General features: G+C 50.0%; 1 protein-coding gene across 1 annotated transcript in view; it reads right to left on the bottom strand.

Annotated features, from left to right (window-relative positions):
- Positions 1-15958, bottom strand: part of SP7 (Sp7 transcription factor) — a 40805-nt gene extending 24847 nt beyond the window's left edge. The window contains exons 1-2 of the mRNA XM_084749683.1: positions 15779-15958; positions 6177-6291 (exon numbers count right to left, since the gene is read on the bottom strand). Coding sequence (XP_084605809.1) covers positions 6177-6260 — 84 coding nt within the window. The 5' untranslated portion in view covers positions 6261-6291; positions 15779-15958. The remainder of the gene's footprint in view (positions 1-6176; positions 6292-15778) is intronic.
- Between the last annotated feature and the right edge of the window lie 6016 nt (positions 15959-21974).

Here is a 21974-nt window from a genome sequence, read left to right as displayed (position 1 = left end):
TCCTGGCTGACCTGAGCCTCCCTCCAACTGAGCCAGCTTTATCCCATCCAGAGGGGAACCTAGAACCACCCGTTTCCATTCCTAATCCTACCTCACCCCCCCCCCCCATCCCCGCCCAAGCAGGGTTCAGCACAGTGGCCGCTTCCGGGAACATTTTCCTGTATCCGAAACCGCGGCTCCCTCCTCGGGGACGCACTGATCAAGGCCAGATGGGAGCAGAGATGGGGGTGTGTGTGTGTGTGTGTGTGTGTGTGTGGAAGCAAAGGAGCCAGGCTCTCACCATCACCCCCTCCCAACACGTTTGCACACCACAGGGAGCCCTGGCCCTGACACACAGCCTGACTTAGGCAAACACCACATGCCACAGTCATAGACCCTTGGGCATTGATGGCGACACAGGAACCACAAGACTGAGTCTCAGGAAGCCAACAGTCTCATAGATATCACCGCGTGCACTATCTCCACCCTAGCCCACACCCTGCTAGCTTCTCCTGGGCCTTCCTTGCCCCATAAAGAGACCTTAGGGAGCTAAAAATACTGGGACAGTACAGCCGGAAGGCATTAAATTACAAAGGGGACAGACTGGGGCAGCTAATGTGCCCTACTGTGCAGTATCTAGTAGCCTGTTCACTTCTGGGTGGCTTTTTGGCCTGATCTGTCTCTCCTGGGACCTGGGAAGGTGCCAAGAAGCTTCTCCTTGCTTGCTTCTCAGAGCACCTTCCAGCTACTTCCGTTCTCACTGACATGCAGGGCATCCATCCATGAGACACGCTTACAACAACAGAGTCAAGGAGTGCAGTCCTGGAGGAGAGCAAACACTGACCCTCAAGGACAGGCAGGAAATCATGAGACCTCCCTGGTGGCCGGCCCACCCTCCTTTCTCCTTGCTGTTCCTCTGATATTTATTTATAGGGTTTCACTGTGGAGCGCGGGCTGGTCTTAAACTCATAGAGACTGGCTTGCCTCTCTACCTTTTGAGTGCTGATATTAAGGTCATGGACCACCTGGGGCTGGAGAGATGGCTGAGCAGTTTCAGAGCACTAGTTGTTTCTTCCAGAGGGACCCCAGCACCCACATGGCAGCCCACAATTGTCTGTAACTCCAGTTCTGGGGAGCCCAACACCCTGACGCAGACATGCATGCCAGAAAAACAATGCTCACTGGGCGTGGTGGCCCAGGCCTTTAATCCCAGCACACAGGAGGCAGAGGCAGGAGGATCACTGTGAGTTCGAGGCCAGCCTGGTCTACAAAGTGAGTCCAGAATACTCAAGCCTACACAGAGAGACCCTGTCTCAAAAAAAAAAAAATTGTAAGACCATAACTATTCAGTCTTCAGCCCCATCAGAGGCCTGAGAAAAATATTATCTGAATAAACAGGAAATGCAGAACAAGCAGCTTCCAAAACTATAGAAATGATAGAGACTTCTGGCTGGCTGGACAGTCACCCAAAATTTCTCTGTAATGACAGAGCATCATCTTCAACCGTCTGGCTCCGAATACCTGACAGGCGTTCCTGTGAAGCAGGTATTGTGCCTCATCCTTGCCGAGCTCAGCAGTCGGCTTTCCTTGCCTAGTTTGTCCAGTATTCTGTCTGCAGTTGAAGCAAGGACTCTTTTTGTCCAGTGACTAGCTTGCCACATGGGAGGCCATCTCCTAAAGGAGAATTCTTTTTTGGTTTTTTTGTTTGTTTGTTTGTTTTGGTTTTTTGTTTTTTGTTTTTGGAGACAGGGTCTCTCTGTGTAGCCCTGGCTGTCCTGGAATCGCTTTGTAGACCAGGCTGTCCTTAAACTCACAGCGATCCGCCTGCCTCTGCCTCCCGAGTGCTGGGATTAAAGGCGTGCGCCACCACGCCCGGCGAGAATTCTTTTTTCAGTCTTTCATGTGATTTTATTTTCTTCCTTCAACCATAATAATATGATATCCAAAAAAAAAATTATTATTTTTTTTTTTTTTTGGTTTTTCAAGACAGGGTCTCTCTGTGTAGCCTTGGCTGTCCTGGACTCACTTTGTAGACCAGGCTGGCCTCGAACTCACAGCGATCCACCTGCCTCTGCCTCCGGAGTGCTGGGATTAAACGCATGTGCACCACAACAGCAGGAATACTTCTTTTAAAAATTGCTTAATGTTTCTTGCTAGAAAAAAAGATTTATAGAGCTGGAGAGATGGCTCAGAGGTTAAGAGCACTGTCTGTTCTTCCAAAGGTCCTGAGTTCAATTCCCAGCAACTACATGGTGGCTCACAACCATCTATAATGAGATCTGGTGTCCTCTTCTGGCCTGCAGGTGTACGTGCAGGCAGACCACTCTATACATAATAATAAATAAATAAATCTTTAAAAAAGATTTTAAAAAATTATAAGTGGGGCATGGTGGTGCACGCCTTTAATCCCCGCACTTGGGAGGCAGAGGCAGGTGGATCTCTGTGAGTTCCAGGCCAGCCTGGTCTACAAAGTGAGTCCAGGACAGCCAAGGCTACACAGAGATCTCTGTCTGGAAAAACCAAAGAAAAAAATATATACATATACTTTTTATTTATTTCATCCCTATGTGTGTTTATGCAAAGATGCACACGTGGAATTCAGGGTTCAGCGTCTGTTCTTCCACCGGGGGATCCAATTTGGGTCTTTAGACACGGTGTTAAATGCATGTACACAGGCACCACACACAAACAAACGTTAGGAAAACAAAAACTGAGGGACTGGAGAGATGGCTCAGTGGTTAAGAGCACCGCCTGTTCTTCCAAAGGACTCGGGTTCAATTCCCAGCACCTACATGGTAGCTCACAACTGTCTGTAACTCCAAGATCTGACACCCTCACACCAACGTACATAAATTAAAATTAAATTAAATTAAAAACTTCACTTGGTTCAGACCAGCCCAGTGTGTTTGTTTTTTGTTTTGCTTTGTTTTTGTTATTGTTGTTGTTGTTGTTGTTTTTGAGACAAATTTCTCTGTGTAGCCTTGGCTGTCCTGGACTCACTTTGTAGACCAGGCTGGCCTCACAGCGATCCACCTGCCTCTGCTGGGATTAAAGGTGTGTGCCACCGCCGCCAAGCTTTTTTGTTTGTTGGCTTTCTGCTTTTTTTTTCTTTAAATCTTAGTGTGTTTGAACATCAGGAATGTCAAAGTGCTCTGTGACTGAGAATGAGAAGGGATTTCATGAGAAGGAAGTCCTAGGAACTGGGGCAGTGGGCAAAGAGCTTTCTCCAGAGGACCAGAGATGAGAAAATTATCAGCAATATTGTTCGTAACCAGCAGGTGGCAGAAGTGAGCTGCTCGGAATCTGACATGTAGCACATAGGCTCCCTCGGGACCTCCTGATTTGGGGCAGCATATTGTGAGTCTTCTGTAGGGGGCATCGCAGAGTTGTCGGTGCTGAGGCAAAGCCTGGCCTGGGGGAAGTAATGGCTCCAGCCCTCTTCACTGTCTCTGCTGAGGGAGGAGGCACTTGACAAAGGCCCAAAGGTGCCTTGTTCCCTAGGCCAGGAGCCAGACTTCCTGCTTGTTTTCCCCCAAAGACATTTCTTGGGGGCCCTTATTGTGTGCCAGGGGGGTTCTAGAAGTGTGCAACCAGTGGAAGACAGCTTGGTAAACAACTACACTAGGAAGATGACTCTGGAAGAGGGGGGGTTGTTTTTGTTTGGTTTTCAAGACAGAATTTCTCTGTGTGTATCCCTGGCTGTCCTGGACTCCCTTTGTAGACCAGGCTGGCCTCAAACTCAGAGATCCACCTGCCTCTGCTTCCCGAGTGCTGGGATTAAAGGCGGCGCCACCACGCCCTGCATGGAAGGGGTTTGAGTAATGAGTGAGTGTACCACCTTGGGAGTCAGATAACCAGGGAGTTACTTTACTCTGGGGACTCTTTGTCCACAAGCCCAGGGCATTTCTTCCAAAGATGAGCAGTGGGATGCGGGTCCGTGGGAGACCAATACTGACCTCGGCCGTACGGCCCTAGATTTGATTCTTAGCACTACCACACCCAGGGACACACCCAGCTCGGTGTTAAAACCTTCTGCCTGGTCTACAAAGTGAGTCCAGGACAGGAAAGGTTGCACTCCCGGCCTCACTATGAACAGGGACAAGAACGGCTTCCAGGCTTCCAGGCTTCCCTGATTGGAGGCCAAAGTGGTCTGGATTCCTCCCTCATCAATGGGCACCTATGGAGCGTCTCCGTGAGTTGAGTTTCTTTCCAGCTCAGAGTTTGATGCTAACCTGGTCTGTAGAGTAAGTTCCAGGACAGCCAGGGCTACACAGGGAAACTGTCTCAAAAAAACAAAAACAAGCAAGCAAACAAAAAAATATTTAGGCCCCAGGGCTAGAGAGATGGCTCAGTGGTTAAGAGCACTGTCTGTTCTTCCAGAGGTCCTGAGTTCAATTCCCAGCAACCACTTGGTGGCTCACGACCATCTATACTGGGATCTGATGCTCTCTTCTGGCCTGCAGGTGTACATGCAGATAGGGTGCTCATATACACTAAAAAATAAAAAAAAGATTTAGGCCTGGAGGGACGGCTCAGTTTCTTGTTATGAGCCTCCTCATTGGGAACTGAAACCAGGTCTCTGGAAGCCAGAGTCATCTCTCCAACCTCACATACATTTATTTATTTATGTATTTATTTATTTTGGTTTTTTTGAGACAGGGTTTCTCTGTGTAGCCTTGGCTGTCCTGGACTCGCTTTGTAGACCAGGCTGGCTTCGAACTCACAGCAATCCGCTTGCCTCTGCCTCCAGAGTGCTGGGATTAAAGGTGTGCGCCACCACCCCCAGCCCTACATTTTGATTTCGAGTTCACAAAGAGAGGCTTCTAAATTTTTGTTTGTTTGTTTTTCAAGACAGGGTTTCTCTGTGTAACCTTGGCTGTCCTGGACTCACTCTGTAGACCAGGCTGGCCTCGAACTCACAACGATCCTCCTGCCTCTGCCTCCTGAGTGCTGGGGTTTTGTATCTGCTTTATGATGCGTAGTACTGACCGTGTGCATGGTTTATCACAGGTGTTTGTAATAATGTTAAGAATGTTTGCTTTCTTTTTATTTTTCTTTTTGTTTTGTTTTGTTTTTCGAGACAGGGTTTCTCTGTCATCTTGGCTGTCCTGGACTCACTTTGTAGACCAGGTTGGCCTCGAGCTCACAGCGATCCTCCTGCCTCTGCCTCCCGAGTGCTGGGATTAAAGGCGTGCACCACCATGCCCGGCTTCTTTTTATTTTTTAAAAAGATTTATTTATTATTTATATACTATTCTGGTGTGAGCCAGCAGGCCAGAAGAGGGCAGCAGATCTCATTATGGACGGTTGTGAGCCACCATGTGGTTGCTAGAAATTGAACTCAGGACCTTTGGAGGAGCAGGCGGCACTTTTAACCACTGAGCCATCTCTCCAGCCCTGAATGTATGCTTTCTATATGATAAATGTAATTTTAAAAATGGTGTCAGTGGGGCTGGAGAGATGGCTTAATGGAGCACCATCAGCAGCTAGGCTCTAATCCTGTACAAAACATAAAATAAATAAACAAAACAAAAACATAAAATAAATAAAAAATAAATTATATTACTATGTGGTGGTTTACTTTCTTTTTTTAAATATTTATTTATTTATTATGTATACAGTGCTCTGCCTGCATGTACACCTGCAGGCCAGATGAGGCACCAGATCACATTGTAGATGGTTGTGAGCCACCATGTGGTTGCTGGGAATTGAACTCAGGACGTCTGGAGGAGCAGTAGGTGCCCTTAACCTTTGAGCCATCTCTGCCGCCCCGGTTTACTTTTTGCTACTTACTTAATGTGTATTTTATGTGTGTAGGTGTTTGCCTGCATGCATGGGCAGTGCCCGCAGAGGTCAGGAGAGGGCAGCAGGACTGGAGTCATGGAGTCATGGAGGGCTGTGAATCATGTGGGTGCTGGAAATTGAACCTGGGTCCTCTGGAACTGCAGTCAGTGCTCCTAACTGCTGAACCTTCTCTTCAGCGCCCATGTGGTGGTTTAACAGAGAAATGTCCCCCATAGTCTAAGGTGTTTGCCCCTTGGTCTTCAGTTGGTGAGCTGTCTGGGAGACACCGGAAAAAGTGGGTGGGGGAGGGGCTGTGAGGATTTACAGCCTCTCCTTACCTTATCTTTCCTCCTTTTTTTGCTTTCATGAAGGGATGTGAGCTCTCAGCATCCTGCTCTGGCACCTGTACCTACCTGCCTGGTTGATGTAATAGGCTCCTCTGAATCCATAAGCCAAGTAAACTTTTTCTTAGGTTGCCATTGGTTGTGGCATTTCATAGCAGCCGAGAAGTAACCAATACAACCATCACTAGAACAACAAACAGACAAACAGATTTCACTAAAACAAGCTCTCAGCCTTGGATTCATACAAAAATACTTAAGTGGAGGCAGGAAAGCTAAGCTTTCTCAGAAGGCATAGGCAGGAGGATCTCCATGAGTTCGAGGACAGCCTGGTCAATGTCCAGGACAGCCAAGGCTACACAGAGAAAATCTGACTTGAAAAAACAAAAACAGCCGGGCAGTGGTGGCGCACGCCTTTAATCCCAGCACTCGGGAGGCAGAGGCAGGCGGATCGCTGTGAGTTCGAGGCCAGCCTGGTCTACAAAGTGAGTCCAGGACAGCCAAGGCTACACAGAGAAACCCTGTCTCGAAAACAAAAAAAAAAGAAAAGAAAAAACAAAAACAATGGCCTGGCATGGTGGCACACGCCTGTGATCCCAGCACTCGGGAGGCAGAGGCAGGAGGATCGCTGTGAGTTTGAGGCCAGCCTGGTCTACAGAGTAAGTCCAAGACAGACAGGGCCACACAGAGAAACCCTGTCTCGAAAAACCAAAACCAACAAGCAAACAAAGCTTTTATTTTGTTTTTTGGTTTTTCTGAGACGGTTTCTCTGTGTAGCCTTGGCTGTCCTAGACTCGTTGTGTAGACCAGGCTGGCCTTGAACTCACAGAGATCTGCCTCCCTGAGTGCTGGGATTGCAGTCTTCCCCCACTGCACCGCCTCCAAATAGCTTCTGTGTCTGTGTGATCCAGCTGGAATACAAACACGCCTTTTGTCCAGAAGACAGAGGCAAACAGATATTTGTTCAAGGCCAGCCTGGTATAGAGCACGTTATCAGGTAAAGAAAAGTTTAGGTGCAGGTGTGGCGGTGCATGCCTTGAATCCCAAAAACTGAAGTAATGTTAGTTTGTAGAAGGAAGCACCCAAGTTTGAAAGTGACGTATAATTGAGTGGCGAAAAGGTGACACATCAGAGATTTGACAGACTAGCATACGCCCAACTCTCGTGAGAAGCGAGAGGAATGGGAAGTTACCTAAGGTGCAATGCAGAGAGAGGAGGGAGGAGGGAGGGGGAGGATGGAGGAGGGAGGGGAGGGGGGAGGGGGAGGGGGGAGGAGGGAGGAGGGAGGGGGAGGAGGGAGGGGGAGGGGGGAGGAGGGAGGGGGAGGAGGGAGGGGGAGGGGGAGGGGGGAGGAGGGAGGGGGAGGAGGGAGGAGGGAGGGGGAGGAGGGAGGGGGAGGGGGGAGGAGGGAGGGGGAGGAGGGAGGGGGAGGGGGAGGGGGGAGGAGGGAGGGGGAGGAGGGAGGAGGCAGTTTAGTGGGCAGCAGTAGGAGACAGGTTACAAGTGAAGACTGAGTGAGTCGGAGGATGAGAAGAAGCCAGGAGATTAGAGCAGATTATTGGAGTTAGTTTGAGGCCAAGCAGAGCAATTCAGGGGCCGAGAGAGAAGCCAGATTAAATTAGTCAGCTGAATAAATTAATTAAAAAAAAAAGTGAAAAAAAAAATTAGTCAGCTGGGAGAGGAGCTAGAGCCAGAACAGCTGAGTTGAACCAGCCCAGACAGAGCTCAGAAAGAACAAGTCAGGGTGAGCTCAGTAAGCAGTGAGTCTCAGAGCCTGAGAACATTCTAGGCCCAGGTTAGACTGTACGGAGGCTAGAAGCTTCCAGGACCAGGCCTAGGTCCCAGTCAGCAAGTGAAACAGGCGAATAAAAGTTCCTATTACAGGCCGGGCGTGGTGGAGCACACCTTTAATCCCAGCACTCGGGAGGCAGAGGCAGGTGAATCGCTGTGAGTTTGAGGCCAGCCTGGTCTACAAAGTGAGTCCAGGACAGCCAAGGCTACACAGAGAGACCCTGTCTCGAGGATGGGGAGGGAGTTCCTATTACAGCAGAGATTCTCTGTGTAGCCTTGGCTGTCCTGGAACTCATTCTGTAGACCAAGCTGGCCTTAACTCAGAGATTCCCCTGCCTCCCCCTCCCCAGGGCTGGGATTAAAGGTGCACACCACCACCTCCTATCTTGAGATCTCTTCCCCCATCTCTTTGTTTTTGTTTTTCTTTCTTTCTTTCTTTCTTTTTCGAGACAAGGTTTCTCTGTGTAGCCTTGACTGTCCTGGACTCACTTTGTAGACCAGGCTGGCCTCAAACTCACAGCAATCCACCTGCCTCTGCCTCCGGAGTGCTGGGATTAAAAAGGCGTGCGCCAACACACCCAGCTTAAAAGTCTATTATTATTGCAAAGGGAGTCCAGGACAGCCAAGACTACACAGAGAAACCCTGTCTTGAAATACAAAAAACAAAACAACAAAAACAGACTATTGTTGTTTTAGTTTTGGTTTATCCAAACAGGGTTTCTCTGTGTATCCCTGTCTTCTGTCCTGGACTCACTTTATAGACCAGGCTGGCCTTGAACTCAGAGATCTGCCTGCCTCTGCCTCTTGAATGCTGAGATTAAAAATGTGGGTCAGATTCTTCTACTTCTTCCTCTCTGGTGCTGGGATTAAAGGTGTCACCACCACTGCTGGGCCCCACTATTTATTTTTATTATTTATTTGTTTGTTTGTTTGTTTATCTTGAGACAGGGTTTCTCTATGTAGCCCTGGCTGTCCTGGACTCCCTTTGTAGAATAGGCTGGCCTCAAACCCACAGTGATCTGCTTGCTTCTGCCTCCCAAGTGCTGGGATTAAAGGTGTGAGCCACCATGCAGGCTGTATCTATTTATTTTTGAGGCAGGGTCTCACCTGGAACTCATTGTATAGCTCATGCTGGTCTTGAATTTATAAAGATCCTATCTCTGCCTCCAAAGTGCTACGATTAAAGGCCTGTGGCAGCCTGGCAGGGTGGCACGCACCTTTAATCCCAGCACTTGGGAGGCAGAGGCAGGAGGATCATTGTGAGTTTGAGGCCAGCCTGGTCTACAAAGTGAGTCTAGGAGAGCCAAAGCTACACAGAGGAACCTTGTCTCAAAAAACAAAAATAAATAAATAAAGTTATTATTATTATTATTATTTTGGTTTTTCAAGACAGGGTCACTCTGTGTAGCCTTGGCTGTCCTGGACTCACTTTGTAAACCAGGCTGGCCTCGAACTCACAGTGATCCACCTGCCTCTGCCTCCCGAGTGCTGGGACTAAAGGCGTGTGCCACCACACCTGGCTTATAAATTAATTAATTAATTAAAGGCTTGTATCATCATGCCTGCCTTTATTTCTTTTTTTTTAATTTTAAAAAGATTTATTATTATGTATACAGTGCTCTGCATGCATGTATACCTACATGCTGCTGCCAGAAGAGGGCACCAGATCTCATTATAGATGGCTGTGAGCCACCAGGACCTTTGGAAGAGCAGTCAGTGCTCTTAACCTCTGAGCCATCTCTCCATCTGCCTCTTTCTTTAATGTTTGTGTGTATATATGTGTGTGTGTGTGTATGTATGTATGTGTGTGTTTGTATGTATGTATGTTTGTATGCATGTGTGTGTGTATGTATGTGTGTATGTATGTATGTGTATTTGTATGTATGCATGTGTGTATGTGTGTGTTTGTATGTATACATGTGTGTGTATGTATGTATGTGTGTGTTTATATGTATGTATGTGTGTGTATGTATGTGTGTATGTGTGTGTGTTTGTATGTATGTGTTTGTGTATGTATGTATGTGTGTGTACATATGTATGTTTGTGTATGTGTATGTGTGTATGTATGTGTGTGTGTGTGTGTGTGTGTGTGTGTGTGATGTGCTGGGATGCAGGAGGAGGCCAGAAGGCAGCCGTGGGTCCCAGAAGCTGCAGTTACAGGTGCTGGCTGTGGGTGCCTGTGTGTGCTGGGAACCAAGCCCAGGTCCTCTAGAAGAACAGCAAGTGCCCTTAGCCCCAGGGCCATCTCTCCAGCCTGCTTCCTTTCTCTCTTTTTATTTAATATTTATTTATTTGAGACAGGGTTTCTCTGTGTAGCCCTGGAACTCACTCTGTAAGCCAGGCTGGCCTCAAACTCAGAGATCCACCTGGCCCCGCCTCCCCAGAGCTGGGGTTAAGAGTGTGCGCCACCATCACTGGCCTGGCCCCTCTGTACCCATTCGCCTGGTGCTCTTCAGGTGGGGGCCAGACCCCAGTCCTGGCATCATCCCTTTGTGTGAGCAGCATCCACGTTGGGTCTCTGGGTTCTCGTGGTGGGAATGGAATTGTGATATTATTCTTAGTAGAGATGCTATAAATCTTTGGGTCTTCAGTTAACTGCTTCCCCCCTCCCCCAAGACAAAGTTTCTCTGTGTAGCCTTGGCTGTCCTGGACTCACTTTGTAGACCAGGCTGGCCTTGAACTCACAGATATCCCCTAGCCAGTGCTGGGATTAAAGACGTGCACCACCACCATCACCACCACACAGTGACACCAGAAGCTCTTTAAGGCCCATGTTCAGCCATAGCAACCAGATCAAGTCAATGGCCGCTCTTGGGAGACAGATGTTCAGTCACCAGCCCGGGATTAGGAAGGAGCCTGGGGAACTCTTGAGAATGGACACCTCCTTTGTGGTGAGTTTGGACCCCACTTCCTGTTTCCCTAGTAACACTAGAAAGGGAAATATCACAAGTGACTGGGTGTGGGGTTTTAGTACCGTGTATAAAAAGGTAGAGGAGGTTCACGAGGTCCTAGGAAAACCATTTCCTCCTGGTCAAAAGAATGGAATTCGAGTCTGACCTCTGGTCCTGGGTGGAGACAAACATTCTGATCTGCTTCAGATTAGAACATTACAAAGGATCGTCTCCTTCCTTAAGAGTTAATCCAGCTGGGCCTATCAGTCACCTCCTGGTCAGGAGACCAAGGCCTAAGAAAAGTGATTCATCAGAAGACGCTGGAAGAGGGAGGGGTAATTATCTCTCTCATGAACAGTGTGAGCACACTTCCCAGAAGCCCCACCCCATGCAGTTGCCTACAGAGCCTTTGCAAGGAAGCACTGCTAAGCCCGCGCATCTTTTCTGGGTTCTAATTCAGGAAGCTGAGTTTCAGCTGGCAATACGGCTCTGTGGGTAAAGACTCTTGCCACCAAGCCTGACAGCCAAGCTAGCAGCACCACAGTAGGAGATCACCAACTCTCAGGCTTTGCTCTCTGGTTCCCACCCATACACTGGGGCACTTGTGTATCCACCCTCTCCCAAACAAACAAACAAACAAATAGCAGGGCTGGAAATGGCTCAGAGGAAATGCTACCCAGGAGGGCATGGTGGCACATGCCTTCAGTCCCAGCTCAGATGCAGCCCGATCCTGTCTACAAAGTGAGTTCAGGACAGACACTCAAGGCTACACAGAGAAACCCTGTCTCAAAAAAAAAAACAAAAAATTTAATTTATTTATTGTTAATGTGTGTGTGAGCGTGTGTGAGCGTGTGTGAGCGTGTGTGAGCGTGTGTGTGTGTGTGTGTGTGTGTGTGTGTGTGTGTGTGAGCGTGTCATGGTTAGAGGACAACTTACAGGAATTGGTTCTTTTCTTCCAATATGTGGGTCCCTGGGATCAAACTCACACTGCCAAGTTCTTATATTAATGAGACCAGGAACCCATACAAAAAGGAACCTGGTTTTCCCAAGTAGCAAACCCTGCAGTGTTCCTGCCGCCTCTGTCCCCTCAGATCCTAGGACCACAGGCTGTGGCACTAGCTCAGCCCCTGCACTGCTACAGGACAAGCCACGTGTCCCTCACGTCGAGGCAGAGGCTCTTCCTGAGCTTCAGTCCCCAGCCCTCTGCTCTGAATGACCTGATTCTTCCGGCCTCCATATCTGCTGCACGCCGCCTACTCATGCAATGTCTTGCCTATGTCCAAGCGTAGCATTCTGCAGAGAGTCACTGGTCAGGCGAGGCAGTGTTGTTCTTCCTCTTGCGTCATACTGGGGCCAGGTCACACCGTAATAATGTCTGATTCAGTTTCTTAAGGCAGCTGAAGGCGGCTTAGCCTCAGGGGCGTCTCTAACCAGCCACCTATGAGCCAGAATCCGAGCTTTTGACTGCTCGCTGACCTTTGTTGCCACTGGCCTGCGTGGGCATGTGTGCCAAGGTCAGAATTGATGACCGCATTTGGAACAGCACAGCCTGTGTTAACCAGTTTCCTCCCATCAACCAGGCTCTGTACTGAGCAGGGCCACCAAGCCAAACATGATTTCCCAGGAGAGAGGCGGAGCCATCACTGGCCTGCTTAGAAGTCTGTCTTGCACTCTCCACAGTAGCAGGATGGCTTCCGCTCCAGTTCTGGGTTTTGTTTTGTTTTTTTCCCCCCTACAGGGTCTCTTTCTGTAGCTCAGGCTAGATCATCTTCCCTCAGCCTGTACTATGGGATCTCTGGTGACTGGGCTCCTGGCCTCCAGTGTGCTGGAAAATCATTCCACTACAGAATCATACTCTTAGACCTTTACAATTTTTGCATTTTTATATTTTTTGTTTGTTTTTTCCTTTTGGTTTTTGGTTGTTTTGTTTTTCCAAAAACGGGGTCTCTCTGTGTAGCCCTGGCTGTCCTGGACTCACTTTTGTAAACCAGGCTGGCCTCAAACTCACAGAGATCCACCTACTTCTGCCTCCCAAGTGCTGGGATTAAAGGCTGTACACCATCAGGCCTGGCTTTACTTTTTATTTTGAGGTAAAGACTGTTAAAGAGCCACTCCTGGGGCTAGGCGTGGTGGCACACACCTTTAATCCCAGTACTCAGGAGGCAGAGGCAAGTGGATCTGCTTCCTGAGTGCTAGGATTAAAGGCGTGTGCCACCACACCCAGCTGAGAAACTCTGTCTTAAAAAAAGGGGGGGTGGGATCTAATGTATCCTAGGCTAGCCTTAAATACATTTTTAAAAATTTATCTGTGTTTTGTTTCTGAGACAGGGTCTCACGGCAAAGTCTTGCTGTCCTCAAACTTATTGAGATTCGCCTCTTGAGTGCTGGAATTAAAGGCCTTTGCTTCTGAACTTGCAAGAGTTAGCACTGGAGGTAATTGAAAGGATCTCAATGGCTCTGCAGTTAAATACACCAAGCCTGACCACCTGAGCTTGACTCTCAGGACCTGCACAATAGAGAGAATTGACCCTGCAGGGCATCCTTAGAGCCCCACATACATTGGTGGCACAGCCATGTTAGAAAGCCCACACAGGAGGTGGAGGTGGTGGTGGTGGTGGTGGCGGCGGCGGTGCACGCCTTTGATCCCAGTACTTGGGAGGCAGAGGCAGGCGGATCTCTGTGAGTTTGAATTGTTTTGTTTTGGTTTTTGGTTTTTTGAGACAGGGTTTCTCTGTGCAGCCTTGGCTATCCTGGACTTGCTTGTAGACCAGGCTGGCCTTGAACTCAGAGAGATCCACCTGCCTCTGCCTCCCGAGTGCTGGGATTAAAGGCATGCGCCACCACCGCTCGGCATCTCTGTGAGTTTGAGGCTAGCCTGGTCTACAGAGTGTCAAGGACAGCCAAGGCTACACACAGAAAGAAAACAACAACAACAACAACAAAAGCAAGCACACACAGGAACAAAAACTAAACAAGCACAGAGGCTGGTGTGGCTGGCCGCCCTCCTGGACTTACCTTTTCTCAGCCTTCAATAGCTGCATGCGCAGCTGCACTGGTCCCTTAGACGTCAGCCATTTACATTGTGCCTTCACAGTTTCTGCCATCTTTGGGGCCAGCTTGTCCTATAGTGTGGCACTGTTTCCCTTCATGCTAGCAATAATAATCTCTTCTGAGGTGACAGGTTTGATGTGTAGTTCTCTCTCTCTGTCTTAGTCACTAAGTAAACACAAGTGAGCAGTGAGGTGCCCTCTGTCAAGTTCTAACTGCAACTGGGTAACAAAAGAATGCCACAGAGACAGACAGATGGATGGACAGACAGAGGGAGAGAGAGAGGGGGAGAGACAGACACAGACAGAGGGAGGGGGAGACAGACAGACAGACAGGGAGGAAGGGAGGGAGGGGAAAGGTGCTTCCCACCAAACCTCAGTTTGATCCCTGGAACCCACATGGCGGAAGAGAATCTACTCTACTTGGGGCCCTGGCACGCTTTCATACAGACACACACATTCTCAATCAACCAATGTAAAAAAAGAAAGAAAAGTAGAGACGATTAAAGAGCCACTCCTGGGGCCGGGCATGGTGGCGCACGCCTTTAACCCCAGCACTCTGGAGGCAGAGGCAGGTGGATTACAGTGAGTTTGAGGCCAGCCGGGTCTACAAAGTGAGTCCAGGACAGCCAAGGCTACATATAGAAATCCTTTCTTGAAAAATAAAAATAATAAAAAAGAGCCAGTCCTGGTGGCCCAAACCCAGTATCCTCAGAATTCCTGAGGATCCAAAGCTGCTCAAAGTCATTCTGGGATTCATGTGCAAACAAAGGCCAGGCAGGACTGTGTCTGACCAGCCTCACATACCCAAAGAAATATGTTAAACATCACAGGTTTTGTTTTTTGTTTTACTTGTTTATTTATTTATTTTTGGTTTTCCAAGACAGGGTCTCTCTGTGTAGCCTTGGCTGTCCTGGACTCACTTTGTAGAGCAGGCTGGCCTTGAACTCAGAGATCCGCCTGCCTCAGCCCTCTGAGTGCTATGACTACAAACATGCTGTGTGTCACCACCGCCCAGCACCAGCACTTACTGAATAACGACAGATTCACAAGTTACAGTGGTTGACATTAAATTCCACCCACCCTGGTCATCTGGTCAGGGAAATGCAGGTTTTTATTCTGAATTCTTTCCCTTTAGCCCTGGCTTGCTACAGAGACCAGGTGGGCTGGAATTTAGAGACCCACCTGTCTCTGCCTCTCCAGTGTTGGGTTTAAAGATGCCCACTACCTAATTACTCATGTCACACCTTAAAGGGTAAATATAGCACTCTCACTCCTATATATATATACATGCATGTATTTGTGCCTAGAGGATGAAGATAAAGATGCTACAAAAGGGTTCAAGACATGATCAAAGCTGGGGCGTGGCGGTGCACCCCTTTAGTCCCAGCACTTGCGAGGCAGAGGCAAGCTTATCTCTGAGTTCCAGGCCAGCCTGGTCTACAAAGGGAGCTTAGGACAGCCAGAGCTACACAGAGAGACCCTGAAAAAAAAAACAGAACAAACAAAAACAGCAGTGGTGGTGTATACCTTGATCCCAGCACTGGGGAAAAGGGGAAGAGAGAGACAGGGGCTGGAGGCGAGCTCGAGGCCAGCCTGGTCTACAGAGGGAGTTCCAGGACAGCCAAGGTTACACAGAGAAACCCTGTCTCCAAAAACCAAAAGCCAAAACTCCAAGCACACTGCAGACACATGCAGCTGGGAAGGGAGGCCTTGGAAAGCTTTGGACGTTCTCAAAGGCCCACATCTCTTTTCACGATTTTGTTTCTGTTTGCTTGTTTGTTCCACCCCACCCCACCCCAGAGAGGGTCATATTAAGTCGACTCTGGCTGTCCTGGAACCCGGACTGGCTTCGAACTCATGCAGATCTCCCCGCCTCTTCCGACCGACCCTGTGCTGAGATTACTCGTGTGAGCCACCCGGGCCTGGCCCTTCTAACTCACACCTCAGGGGAGGAGGTGGGTTCCTGGGCTTGCGAATGACGCCTCCTGGAGGATCTTTGTCCTGGCCACTCAGAGACGGGCTTACTCCGGTGCCGTCCCTCCGGAAATCGATGAGGAACTCACTCGCCGGGCGTGTCAGGGCCTTTCCCCTACTGCAACCACCCACACTAGTCCCGCTCTGGGCTCTGGGGTTTGTGGAAACTTCCGGAAGAAGCGAAGTCAGGTGTCAAGCATCTGCGAACTTCAGCTGCATTCAGCAGCCTGGGGGTGGGGTGGAGTGGGGGAGGGGAGGGGAGGGGAGGAGGGGGGAGGGCTCTGCAGTTGGGGCAACCAGATGGCCCAGCCCTATCCGGAACTAGGGTGCAAGCCCCGCCCCAGTCACCCCGCGGTACCCCACCCCATTCCTCTGGCAAGTCGTGGCCAGACGGGTTTGTTTACAGATCCAGCTCTGCCCAGTGAGAAAGAGAGCCACGCCAGCCCCTGGCCTGCACCCCTGGACGTTTAGGACAAGTAGGGATGGGCGGCCCCGGGTGGCAGCTCTCGCTCTCAGCCCCGGATTTCTCGAGAAGACTCAGGGCTGTTTGTCCCAGGAGAGGAAAGAGAAAGGAACCGCTCCAATTTTGGTTAAAAGTGGAATTAAAAAAAAAAAAGTGGAGCCGAGCGTGGTGGCGCACGCCTGTAATCCCAGCACTCCGGAGGCAGAGGCAGGAGGATCGATGTGTGTTTGAGGCCAGCCTGGTCTACAGAGTGAGTGCAGGACAGCCAAGGCTATTATACAGAGAAACCCGGTCTGCAAAAACCAAAAAAAAAAAGAAAAAAGCTGCCAGACAGACCCATCCACCACCTCTTGGTTTAGGCCTCCTCAGGGCAAAGGCAACTTTGGGCCTAGCTTCTCTCCTAGGTGTGAACTTGGTATTTGGGGGAAGGAAAACCGATTTGGTTATGTAACTGCCCCAGCTAGAATGCCTGAGCAGTCAGACCTAGAAAATACATTACTATGTGTACAGTGCTCTGCCTACATCAGATCACACTATAGACGGCTGTGAGCCACCGAGTGGGTGCTGGGAATTGGACTCAGGACCTGTGGAAGAGCAGCCTCTTAACCTCCGAGCGAACTCAGTGATCCACCTGCCTCTGCCTCCCAAGTGCTGGGATTACAGGCGTGCGCCACCACCGCCTCGGTGGGTGATTTTTCTTTTTTTCTTTTTTTTAGTTCTCAAGAATGGAGAAAGGGACAGGTCGGTGCAACACCTTTAATTCCTGCTGGGAAGAGACAGAGGTAGGAGGAGCTCTGTGAGTTAACGTTGGCCTGGTCTATGTAGCTCAGACACAACCTACATACATAGAGAAACTCTGTCCCTGGTACTCCCCACCCCAAATTCAGGTGGACTGTGGAATTTTTGTATTTTTTATATTTTGGTTTTCTGAGACAGAGTTTCTCTGTGTAGCCTTGGCTGTCCTAGACTCACTTTGTAGACCAGGCTGGCCTCGAACTCACAGTGATCCGCCTGCCTCTGCCTCCCGAGTGCTGGGACTCCCGGGTGTGCGCCACCCGGCCTGGCTGGACTGTGGAATTTAAAGCAACTTTTATCCTCTCCACTGTACCTCAAGCCTCCCTATTTGTTTTTTAAAAACAAGGTCTCTTTATAGTCCATACCAGCAACCAACTTTCTGTCCTGCCACAACCTTTCAGTTGCACTGCCTGCTAACACAGCCACCACCCACAGTCTCACATACCAGCCCCTACTGTCCCTTTTATTACAGTCTTCTGCCTCAGAGCTGTCTGTGGGGTTTACATCAGGACAGCCCTCTTGCTGCTTTCCTCGGACGAGGCGATGTTTATTTGTGGTCAGAGTTCAGCTACAGAAAGAACTAACATTACGTGTGTTTGTTTTGTCTCACCGTGTAGGCGTAGCTAGCAGTTTCCCTCTAGCTCCTAGTGCAGGGATTACAGGATTAAAGGTGTGTCTGCCACACCCATTCCTGGTTTTGTTTTGTTTTTTTTCAAGACAAGGTTTCTCTGTGTAGCCCTGGCTGTCTAGGACTCACTCTGTAGACCAGGCTGGCCTTGAACTCACAGCGATCCGCCTGCCTCTGCCTCCCGAGTGCCGGCATTACAGGTGTGCGCCACCGCGCCCAGCTCCACTCCTGGGTTTTAGATTTCTGTTTTTTCAGGCACGCTCTCTGGTACCTCAGGGCTATATTTTGGGAGAATCGCCATGCACTCTAGATCCTCCTGTGTCTGAGTCTAGAATTTCACGTAGGTCACCACGGCCGGCTCAGGTTTAGAGCTGGAGCTTTCACTACGGATCCTTGACTGGCCTGGACCTCACGTAGAGGAAGTCGGTGTTGAACGGTCGCAACCGTCTCTGTCTAAAGGCCTCTGTTATCAGGCCACACCTTAAATTGTTTTCTTGACCTTGACTCCCAACTCTGTCCATCCTTCCCCTCCCCCCCCAATCCTTCCTTTCTAGAGAGACCGTTGGTATCACCAGAGCCACCAGCTGATTTCCAGACTGATCCTTGCCTTGTAGTAGGAGCTACTACTCGCTGTCTAGGCTAGCCTGAGTCACAGTGCCTCTCTGATAAGGAAACAAAGACAGCAACATACAGAGAGCATCATTTAACACACTGATGAGGGCGGGGCAGTGGTGGCACACGCCTGTAACCCCAGCACTCCGGAGCAGAGGCAGGCAGATCTCAGTTCAAGGCCAGCCTGGTCTACAAAGTGACTCCAGGACAGCCAGGGCTACACAGAGAAACCCTGTCTTGAAAAACAAACAACAACAAAAACCCAGAAACAAAATCAAAACGCGCGCACGCGCGTGCACACACACACAAAGAAAAAAGAAAAACACCCACTGATCCACCAATGATTTCAAAGACCTATAGCCAAAAAAAAAAGAAAAAAAAGAAAAAGAAAAAAAAAAATACCCTGTCTTGAAAAACCAAAAAAAAAAAAAAAAAAAAAAAAAAGACCTATAGCCAATTCTATGGTTCACATACTGAAAAGCCTGGTTTGCTTCAGGTTTTATTTTATTTTATTTATTTTTTTTGAGACAGAGTCTGTCTGTGTTAGCCTTGGCTGTCCTGGGCTCACTTTGTAGACCAGGCTGGCCTCGAGCTCACTGAGATCCACCTGCCTCTGCCTGAGCCTCCCTGAGTGCTGGGATTAAAGGCGTGGGCCACCACACAAAGCTGCTTCAGCTCTTTTTCCTATTATTTTTTTCCAGTGATTTATCTTTTTCTTTTCTCACTCCCTTTTTCTTTCTTTTTTTTGGTTTTTCGAGACAAGGTTTCTCTGTGTAGCCTTGGCTGTCCTGGACTAACTGTACACCAGGCTGGCCTCCAATTTACAGTGATCCACCTGCCTCTGCCTCCCAAGTGCTGGGATTAAAGGCGTGCGCCACCACCGCCCGGCTCACTCCCTTTTTCTGTTGTTGGGCTGGACACAAGGTTTTATTTAGCCTAGATCTGCTTCAAGCATACCATGTACCCCAGGTGGGCCTCCAACACTTTGTGTCTCCTGGTTTTGGAGAAACAGTCTCACTGTGAAGCCTTGGATGGCCTAGAATCAGCAATGTAGGTCAGGCTGGCTTTGAACTTGCAGCATACTACTTGCTTTCCCTGTCTCTGTCTCCCGAACGCCGGCATTACAAGGATTCAAGGCCACGTAGCCGCCAATGCTCTTTTAAAAACCTCTTCACCGGGCTTGATGGCCTTTAATCCCAGCACTCCGGAGACAGAGGCAGGAGGATTGCTGTGAGTTTGAGGCCAGCCTGGTCTACAAAGAGAGTCTGGGACAGCCAAGGCTACACAGAGAGAACGTCTCAAAAAACCTCTGTGTGTGTGAATTCTAGCACTCTAGAGTCAGAAGCAGCCTGGGCGAAGACCTCTAATCCCAGCACCCAGGAGGCAGAAAGCAGGATCACTACAATTTCTAGGAAGGCTACAGAGCGAGAGACGATTGTCTTAAAACGAGGGGAAACAAGTTGGAACCCGGATGCCCAGCACTGGTTTCTCTACTGCTTCCATGAGTTGGTTAGGTGTGGTCTGCTGCTGAGTCTTGTCTCTCTGGCCCCTCCCACCCCATCAGAGCTGCGTTTCAAGGATGATGAACTCCAGGGAGTTCTTTTCGGTCCTGCAGCTTCTCTCTACTCTCTTTTTTTCTTTTATTAATTTACATTGCATTTATTTATTTTGAGGGACACAAACCACCTTGCGTGTACACAAGCCAGAGGAAGCAGCTTTTGGAATGTACGCTTATTTATTTTGGGGAGGACACAGCTCAGTGTGTGTTTGTGTGTGTAGATAGGTAAGAGGGCAACTTTTGAGATTTGGTAATTCTCTTGCCAAATGCAACCTGATATTCAGCTCATGTAGTCAGGCTTGGTTGGCAAAGGGTTACTCTGAGAAACTTCTCCAGTGTCCAGATTGGGATTATTGTTTTTTGTGTTTTATTTATTTGTTTTTTGTTTTGTTGATAGGGTTTCTCTGTGTAGCCTTGGCTATCCTGGAGTCAGAGACAAGCAGATCTCTGTGGGTTCGAGTACAGTCTGGTCTACTGAGTGAATTCCAGGACAGCCAGGGCTATAAAGAGAAACTGTCTCGGAAAAAAAAAGCCGAAAAATATTTTAGAGACAAGGTCTTTGTAGTCCAGGCTATTCTTGAATTTACACTTTCTTTCTTTTCCGAGGCAGGGTTTCTCAGTGTAGCCTTGGCTATCCTGGCCCCATTCATTCTGTAGACCAGGCTAGCCTTGAACTCAGAGATCCTCCTGCCTCAGCCTCCCGAGTGCTGAGAATAAAGGCGTGGGCCACCCACCGCCTGCCTGGCTTGTTCTAAAAAAAAAAATTATAAATATATAAATATATATATGAGGATCAGCTTGTAATTCAGGACTCATGAAGCACTTAGTTTGTAGGTGATGCAGCGAGGCGCTGAAGGTAGTGACGCCCGCCCTGCCCGGCCACTCAAGGCCGCCTCCATTTAAACAAGGGTGAGGGAGGCAAAATGGAGGCCAGGGACCGCGGTGCCTAGGGCAAAGTCTTTCACCTTCGTTGATTGCAAAAGGAAGTGACTAGGTCGCGGCGGGTGTAATGGACGGAGGTTTAGGAGAAGCTTCGCCCCAGGAAGCGCCTCCCCAGGGTGCACATCAGCCAGAGCAGCCGGCTCGGCTCAGCGCCTCGGCCACAGACCGAGAAAATGGCGCTCGCCTGACTTTCTCGGGAAGCCATCCATGTTGGTCAGCCCGGAGCCGACGGGAGTTCTCAGTGCCGTCACCAGGCTGTCATCCCGCCCGCCGCCGCCGCCGCCGCAGGGCTTCCACCCACGGCGCGGGGGAGCCGCCCGCCCACGCCAGCAGGGCTGAGGCCGGGCGAGGCGCCCTACGGGAGCCGGGAGGGGAAACGCGCGCCTCGCCGGGGCCGGGCGGCACCCCTGCCCGCCGCGTCGCGCGGCCCCGGACACCGGTGGAGCTGCGGGGCTCACGCCGAGCGCACCGCCTCACGGCGCACCGAGGCCGCCCAGGGAGGGCCAACATGGCGACCGGCTGGCCTTGGCACAGCCCCGTTCCCTCCTCGCGGGGGGCGGCCCCCGGGAGCCACCATTGGCCGAGCTAGAGGCGGTGCCAGGCTCCCTCCGCCGCCTCATTGGCCTGAGCGTCTGAGGGGGAAGCCGGCTCTGCTCGCCCCATTCCAAGTTCCAGCCCTCGGCTCCTTCTCGGCGTTTCATTGGCTGTCAGCTCACGTCAGTCAGCGTCCTGTTCCGGCTCCTTTCGGCTGCGGCCCAATCACAACTTTCTCAACTGCCCGCCCGAATTCTGATTGGTTTGTACAGCTTGATCCTATCCCATTCCGGCCTATTTCGTACTCTCCTCCCAAACGGACATTGCCCAGGCATGCCCAGGATTCTGGTTGGTCGTCGTCCTGTCATTCCTACGGAAGCTCGTCCTATCCCCACCGCTCTGGGAGCCCGCCTGGCGTCTGATTGGTGACTCTCCAAGTCGATCGTCTCCAGGTCCCGCCCACCACCACTTCCTGGACCTCTGATTGGACGTTACAACCGAAAGGGCGGTCTCTCTGGGCGGACACCCGGCACGCAGCTTGCTCTTACACGCCTAAGAGAGGGGCCTCGCCTCGCCATTGGGTAGGCCGCCCGTCTTTCTCCCGCAAGTCCCGCCTTCCGCCCTCCCTCATT

This window comes from Acomys minous (genome assembly GCF_964271855.1).
Source record: "Acomys minous genome assembly, chromosome: 12".
In the NCBI taxonomy this organism is placed as follows: Eukaryota; Metazoa; Chordata; class Mammalia; order Rodentia; family Muridae; genus Acomys; species Acomys minous.
Note: the sequence above shows the minus strand (reverse complement) of the source record. Positions and strands in the feature narration are given on the sequence as shown.